Source organism: Ammodytes marinus (genome assembly GCF_949987685.1).
Source record: "Ammodytes marinus genome assembly, chromosome: 4".
NCBI lineage: Eukaryota > Metazoa > Chordata > Actinopteri > Uranoscopiformes > Ammodytidae > Ammodytes > Ammodytes marinus.
In genome coordinates, this window is record NC_137233.1 from 24,589,363 (window position 1) to 24,597,852 (window position 8,490).

Below are 8,490 nucleotides of genomic sequence, written 5' to 3' on the forward strand. Positions count from 1 at the left end.
ATTATGAATTAACACCACCGGCCCCATCCCTCACACGTCATGTTCACACGATTACACACTGTCGTGAGCCAATTTGTTTGCTGTAAATCATTTAAAGTGTGGTTTCTTAACTCTTGAAATTAACAAATGTTTTAAAAATATAAAAAAGTAGAACCAACCTGTGTTCATTGTGGGACATCATCATCCACAGGAACCGACAGTTTTCCTCATGTTTTCCCCACAGCACGGTGTCCCTCGAAATGACGCGGAAACTTAATCCAAATACAAACACATTACGGGAAAAATCAGTTGCAGAGCATTTCGTCTTGTTTATTTTTCCAGTGAAAGTGTACTTGTGGAAGACGCCTGTGTTCGCAGAGTGGCAGCTGAGCTTTCAGCGGGCGTGCATCTCCAGTGCTGATGCTACAGTAAACTGGTGCGCTCTTGTGTGGAGACGGGAGGTGCAGCTGAGCGCTTCCTGAGGCAGGACTACAGCAGCGCGCGGACACGGAGCGCGAACCATACATATTGGGTTTGCAATGCACAGCGTTATATCCCAGTTACAGCAAGTAAGTGTTTGCACAGAGAACATCAGTGGGTTATGACATCCACATTTGATCATCTTTTTTTTTAAACATAGATGTGTGAAACGCTGCCATATGGCAGCAGGGCATAGAATAGAAAACCAAATCCACTTAGTATAAGAGATGCAGAATAAAAATATGAGACTTTAAGCAGCAAATTGTGTTTCATTGTGCAGATGGAGAGCTTTAAATCTGCAGCTACAGTTTCAGGGCAAACAGTTCAAATTTTCACAACACATCTGCCCATGTTTTGGTGCATGGTAGGCACACTTCCCTTTATTGACATTCAGTTGACAGTCGTTAGATAGTTAAGACCCACACAGTTACATGAGCTGCTTAAATTTGTCATAACATACTTTTCAGGTTTGACATGACTAGAACATGCATTTTTAGAGAGGATTGCGCATATATCAGACACTCGGGCATAGATTCATCTCAGTGTTTTCTGCAGCATGTTCCTGAACTACAACAAGTGCATACAGGTTCCTAAAAGCAGTTTCCAAATGCAGTTTCTCTAGGACAACCAAGACTTTTGCTATTGGCCAGGCTTCCTGGCCCGGCATCTGTTGCATGATTGAATGAATGCAAGCCTTTAAAAACCTCTCTTCATAACAGGAAACCGCTCTCCCTGTTTCCTGCACAACAGGCAACACTTCCTTAGCAACAGATGGGAAAGGTTGGCGATGTTAACCCCTTAGGTAACCTCTAACAAAGCTGATTGACTGACTGGTGCTGTGCAGAGCCTGTCGATTCGAGAAACAGACAAACTTTAACCATTCACGCTATGACACTTACACAGTGGGCTTTCAAGGACAGAGGCACCTTGGGCAACACAGGGGGAAGGCAGGCTGGGATCGTTGCCCTCTTGGGGTCTTTGATTTGACAGCTCCTGTTGCTGGTTTAACATACACACCTTGAAGGTCAAACAATGTAGCAGACTTCTGGGATTTACACAGCAGAGTTGAATTGGACACTGATAGAGGAGAAAAGCACAATAAAATAATTAGCAGTGCCATATCACCGCAGGGCTCTGGTTCGGACTGCTGCAGCGCCATACAGACTCATACATTACACACACAGCAAAATTCCCCTTCCAGATGGTTTGGTTCAGGAAGGATTTCAAAACTTCTGCAGGTGCAAAGCTCTATCAGACTTGAAAGAGCTATACTTAGAGTGTTGATGTAATAACCAACTCATGTAATAATTGCATTTGCATAAGTGTTAACTCATTACACAATGAATATGTATGTGTGTACAGTTTCTGAATTAAAGCATCTCACGATCATTAAATATGAAATTATTTAATTTGAAGATGCAACTATTGTCTTCTGTGCTTCGGTATAAGCTTTGTATTTGCGTAAATAGGATGCTGAGTAATATATTTTTCAATAGGTTACAACAGCACCAAAACAAGTCAATCACTGTGACTCAGTTGTTTTGCTCAGCCTTGTTACTGTAATAACCATTATGGAGTGTTGAATCCAAGACCATTTTTTTAATGTGTCAGTAGTAGCACATTTATAGCTGCCATAAAGTAACCTTTTGTTTTTCAAATTGGATGACTAAAGATAGCTCCGCTCTGGTCTTTTGGCAGTGCCAAGTTTACCCTCTCAAGAGTATTCTACTCACAATTGCTCCACTGGACTTTGTTTTGTTTTTACTTTCGTTTGAGCAAAATATGTTTTGCTTTTGCCGGGTGTGCAAATAGAACCTGTCAAGAGTATTGTGTCATGTGGCTGCAGAAAAGAATGGCTTTCGGAGTGAATATCCCTCCAGATGTGGAACAGACGGTCAAAACATGTTTTTGGACGGGGGACACAAATTTCCTGGACCGCCTGTGGCTGCGTGCTGCGATCTGTCCCCCCACCTGGAACACGACCTGACTGCAAGAGAAAAGGGGAATGGAGACATTAGGGAAAAACACGCCGTAGTAAGAGGAGGGAACAAACCAACCTATATCTCCCCTCCACGCCACGGCACACACAACGCCAAACAGGAAAGGGATCAGGGAAAGGGGTCAGCAACTTGTTCCCAGAGCTGAGACAATCCATAACACCTGCTTTGCCAGCGACTGAACACTGGTCTGACTGGATGTGCTGAGTGTTTTTATTCCCCTCTGAGACTACATCTATAGTGACATCACACTTTAATGCAGCAGATTACTAGAAAGCACATGCTTTCCTTTTAAAATGGTGCAGTGTGTTCCTTAATGTGTGCCAGTGGCAGCCTGCTACAGAGTTCATTTCTTAGCAATGAAGCCACCTAATCATGCCGTTTATGCAAACTAGCTGTAGTGTATGAAGTACAATTATTGATTTATGTGATACTCAAGTGCAATCAGGCTTAGGTCTTTCTCTCTTCAAAGTGACCCAAACAACTTTGTAATTAGATGGCAAAGCATTTTACTGCTATAAAGGATCGAATCATTATTGACATTTTCTATTGATTCCCAATTGTGCACAACCTGTAAAGACCACAAGGCTCTACTGAGACTTGTGTATTTGCCCCAAGCTTTAAATTCTGATTGAGGGACTTGATAGCAAAGGATATGTATAAAACAGGAGAACAGACTTTATTAAAATGTCAAAAAAAACGAAGAGTGCAGAGATTATTTTAGGAATAACACAGCTTGGTTGTTTTATACAAATAACTGTGACAAGATAGATGATGCAGAACCACATAAACTGCTGCTGCCCGAGAAACTCAGGTGTCTTTATACACAAAGGTAGTTTTGTGTAACCTGAAAGTAATAAGAAAACCCTGCTGTCAGCAAAGTATACTCCACTCTCGCAGTCCAAACAATAAAAACCCAGGACCCACTTTCAACAACACACACACACACACACACACACACACACACACACACACACACACACACACACACACACACACACACACACAATGATAAGCATTAACTACGCATTAACTAAACGTTAATTAATGTACCCTTATGGTAAAGTGTTACTTGATTGGTTTAACATTTAAAGAAGGGCAAGTTATGCTATTGTTACACGCTGCAGTCATCACAATGTTTTAGCACTTTTTATAAATGACATGTAACGTGTCATCATAATGACTAAGTGGTGTGTCCGTGGCTCATTAGGTCTCATTATCTTGTAATTTCACAAGGGCTGTTTGTGTTTCATCTTTCAGTCTCGCCTACTTTCAGATAAAGTGGCAGCACAGCCACCATTACAAATAACAAAGTATTATTGCTCTGTAGTAAAAGGCCATGGCTACCACACAATAGCTGTCACATGGCCGTTAATTAGCCTGAGGCCATGAGAGTAGGTCAGACTGATAACAGATGAATTTGTTATTCTTTTTCTCTATTGCTGCAGAGACAATCCTCCACGCTATACTGTAAAAACAATGATTTACTGGTCCCAAATAGTGTTTTTAAAGAGACCTATAAAAGACACATTTAAATAAAGTACAATAGCACAGTCAAAACATTAAAACCTGGCTTTTGGCGTCACAGATTAACGAGCAATGTCGAGCCCTTTCATTGTGTCTCTGTAGGTTTTCACTACAGTATGTTTGTGTTGATCATTATAATTGCCTTGAACATTCTTGTCTCTTGCTGGAATTCCCTGCATGGGATCTGCTCTGAGTATGTATGGTGTGTGTGTGTGTGTGTGTGTGTGTGTGTGTGTGTGTGTGTGTGTGTGTGTGTGTGTGTGTGTGTGTGTGTGTGTGTGTGTGTGTGTTATTTGTATTCTTGCAGCTGCGTGCTGTGAATGCCTATAAGAGTGTACGTAAATGTGTGTATGCTGTCCACTAGCACCATTCTGAATGTGTAAGGCACTAAAGGATCTAGAGGGAAAACAATAGGGTTGTAAAAAAAGCCCTAAGTCAGAACTTACTCTTTCTGTGAGTGTGAAACTGGGAGATGGCAAATACTCCTGCTAGCGAAGCACACAGCTTTGGCAGAGCTTTTTTCCGGTCTCTCACAAGTGGAGCTGTAGGGAAAAGCCTATTGTATGACCTAACATGCATCCGCAGAATGTTTGTAATTGAATTTGTGAGTTACCAAAATATGTCAGTTACAAAATAAAATATTGTCCTTGAAGGTTTGGCACATCAGTATTTTTTTGCACAATACCTATGGGCAGAGATTTGTGTCAGTAGAACTTGAATTCGAATTGATAGAACTTGAATTCGAATTAATCGACTTGAATAGGAATTGATCAACCTGCATTTGAATTATTGATACTTGAATTCGAATGTATACACTTGAATATGAATTATCCATTTGAATTTGAATTAATTGTACTTGAATCTGAATTTTATTTACTTGAATCTGAAACAGTTAATATTCCAAATGACTTTCAAATAAAAATTCAAAATTCAAGTTTTCAAATTCAAGTAGAAAAAAATTCAAGTAGAAAAAATTCAAGTAGAAAAAATTCAAGTAGAAAAAATTCAAGTAGAAAAAATTCAGATTCAAGTAAAAATGTGCACATCCGGTTTCTTTGAGGAAGAGCAATCGAGTGCAGATCTCTGATCCTAGGCTACAGCGTCTGGCCGGTGACCGTTATTTAACGTTCAGGAAATATAAAGTCATACATTAATTTGTTTAATCATCGTCTGTATTTTTGACCTCTTGTTTTATAATCGAAGTATCTTTTAGAACACTAATCACGTTTGAGAAATGAAACTGAAAGTAGTTATAATATCGCCAATATGCTATATCAATGAAAACAGACGGTCAAACAGCGTCCAAATGAGCTAAAATCCTAAATCCAATAAACAGTAACATGGCAAACTTATTTTTAGGCAAGCTCTAATTGATTATTTATTCATTTTTTCACACGTTTACATGTTTAGAGGCGGAGGATTCCTCCGACGCTCTCTGTCCGGCTTATCAGACAGCACTCAGCTGTCAGTTGAACTGGACAAGCAAACGTAAAATCATCAGGAAATGATAAAAACATCCCGATGGAGATTTCTATGCAGTGATTTTTTGATTTTACAGGGTCACGTTGTGGCAGTGACACTCTTTCATCAGTCGGAGCTGCAGCGTAAAGTGAAAACAAACTCAGAGTAGGCCTATATAGTCATTAATAAACACTTAGGCTACAATAGATAAGAGATCACCACCGCCTGCACCCCCTCTCCGCCCCCCTACACTTTGCCCTGTGCTCCCGCGATTGCTCTGTAAACAGTCTCATAGCCTATGTCCTCTTTCCCATCTCCTGCTCCCTCACATCAACTTGACAGATCATAAATATACACTATAATATATATATACAGTTTATAGGCTATACTGTATAGGCTACAGTATAGGCCTATGCCCGTCGCATTTCTTCCCCGTGCCCAGGACAAGATTACGTTTGTGCCCCGCCTTCCCATGCGCACTTCGGTAGAGTCAGAGTGCTGAGAGGCGCGCACTAATGAGCATCAGGTTATCATTAAAAATCCAGGGTAATGGCACAAAGCAGTAGATAACTTCAACATAGTCACTATACGTTCGCTCCGTCTGCTAAGCGCCCTACCACAGGAGAGAGAGAGAGAGAGAGAGAGAGAGAGAGAGAGAGAGAGAGAGAGAGAGAGAGAGAGAGAGAGAGAGAGAGAGAGAGACGCGCTGACAGGATGCAATGTTCACCTGCGCATCTGCTCCTCCAAGGTGTGTGCCGGTATCGTGCCAAGTTACCGCTGATAAGAATTGTGTCCCCGCCGGCCGGTGAGCGCGCATGCATCAAGTAAAGGGCCCATATATGTTCGCCTTTGACTATAGTATGACTATATATATAGGCCTACTCTGAGTTTGTTTTCACTTTACGCTGCAGCTCCGACTGATGAAAGAGTGTCACTGACTGCCACAACGTGACCCTGTAAAATCAAAAAATCACTGCATAGAAATCTCCATCGGGATGTTTTTATCATTTCCTGATGATTTTACGTTTGCTTGTCCAGTTCAACTGACAGACAGCTGAGTGCTGTCTGATAAGCCGGACAGAGGGAGGAATCCTCCGCCTCTAAACATGTAAACGTTTGAAAAAATGAATAAATAATCAATTAGAGCTTGCCTAAAAATAAGTTTGCCATGTTACTGTTTATTGGATTTAGGATTTTAGCTCATTTGGACGCTGTTTGACCGTCTGTTTTCATTGATATAGCATATTGGCGATATTATAACTACTTTCAGTTTCATTACTCAAACGTGATTAGTGTTCTAAAAGATACTTCGATTATAAAACAAGAGGTCAAAAATACAGACGATGATTAAACAAATTAATGTATGACTTTATATTTCCTGAACGTTAAATAACGGTCACCGGCCAGACGCAGTAGCCTAGGATCAGAGATCTGCACTCGATTGCTCTTCCTCAAAGAAACCGGATGTGCACATTTTTACTTGAATCTGAATTTTTTCTACTTGAATTTTTTCTACTTGAATTTTTTCTACTTGAATTTGAAAACTTGAATTTTGAATTTTTATTTGAAAGTCATTTGGAATATTAACTGATTCAGATTCAAGTAAATAAAATTCAGATTCAAGTACAATTAATTCAAATTCAAATGGATAATTCATATTCAAGTGTATACATTCGAATTCAAGTATCAATAATTCAAATGCAGGTTGATCAATTCCTATTCAAGTCGATCAATTCGAATTCAAGTTCTATCAATTCGAATTCAAGTTCTACTGACACAAATCTCTGCCCATAAATACCACCACACTCCCGAAGTCTAAACCTCTGATAAATCAGTACTATTAATTTCAAGCAAAAGCCTGTTTCATAAAATGTGTGCGCTACAAAAACAATTATAGTCCTATGCTCACATCACAAGAAGGAAAACACATCTGGGGGGTTTCCAACTCCTTCTGACAATGCATCTTTCATTGTGCGACACACGCGCACAGATATGAGTGAGCGATGTGATGCCTGTGTGCATGAGTGTGTGCGTGTTGTGTGTTCTCTCAGCCCTTCCACTGTCTAGATAGCTGCACCAGAGTGTGTGGAAAACACAGATGGTTGTTGCTTTTGCTTCTTCCGCCAGACCTGTGTGACCCTTCGCACAAAGATAACAGGGCGGGCTCTTATCCCCAGAACCCCCCGCCCAAAAAACAGCCTGGCCTGGCAGCTCAGACAGAGGACTTCCTCTCTTCGAGCTATCTGATAGAACAATATCAACAGCCCAACACCGCGACCTCCCCTTTTGTGTCTCCGCCAGGCTTTTGTTTTGGATAAATTGTAAAAAGTCCTCTATAATCAAGACAGCTCCCCAACAGACAGGAAATGAGATCTCCGCATTAAAATAAGATGATGTTTTTAGTAATCTTTGTAACAACATGAGGCCCCTTGTATTTGATAAAGGTATTCACAAGCATACAAATGGTAGGCTACTGAGCTTCCAGTGTGGATCATTGTGCTTATTTGTTACTATTAAAAGTCTGTTAATCAACTTTCAATTCAAGATGAAGTGCAATCCATGGGCTTTCAAACTCTATAGGCATAAAACCATTCATTTTAAGGGATAAGACCACAGGATAAGACTTAAAGGATAGCACCTCCCCCCCCCCCCCCCCCCCCCCCACACACACACACACACACACACACACACACACACACACACACACACACACACACACACACACACACACAAAAAACAGTGCATTCCTCCACCAAATGCTGCTCTTCAATACCAATGTCAACCCTGTTAGCTACAAGCCCATTGGTTCTTACTGTAAATGTAAATCCTATATATTTTTTATGAGCAAATGTGACTCAAAGACTCAACTCAACTATTTTAAGCAACGCACTACACATATAGCCTGGCTCCGCCCGCCCGCCTACTTCCGGCCAAATTTCATTTTCCCTTCAGTAGTCAGTCTGGGTGTACAGTGCATTTCCAAGCTTTTGCCGGAGAATCTACAGTCGTCCAATCAGCGAACAGAGCGAGTGGCTGAGAACGATGA

The 8,490-nt window shown here is 40.9% G+C and overlaps 1 protein-coding gene across 2 annotated transcripts in view; it reads right to left on the reverse strand.

The window, feature by feature from the left end:
- fgd5a (FYVE, RhoGEF and PH domain containing 5a) overlaps positions 1–302 on the reverse strand; it is a 37,127-nt gene extending 36,825 nt beyond the window's left edge. For both annotated transcript variants that reach the window (XM_080026837.1, XM_080026836.1), the window contains exon 1: positions 159–302. In XM_080026837.1, coding sequence (XP_079882963.1) covers positions 159–168 — 10 coding nt within the window. In that variant the 5' untranslated portion in view covers positions 169–302. The remainder of the gene's footprint in view (positions 1–158) is intronic.
- Positions 303–8,490: the final 8,188 nt, after the last annotated feature.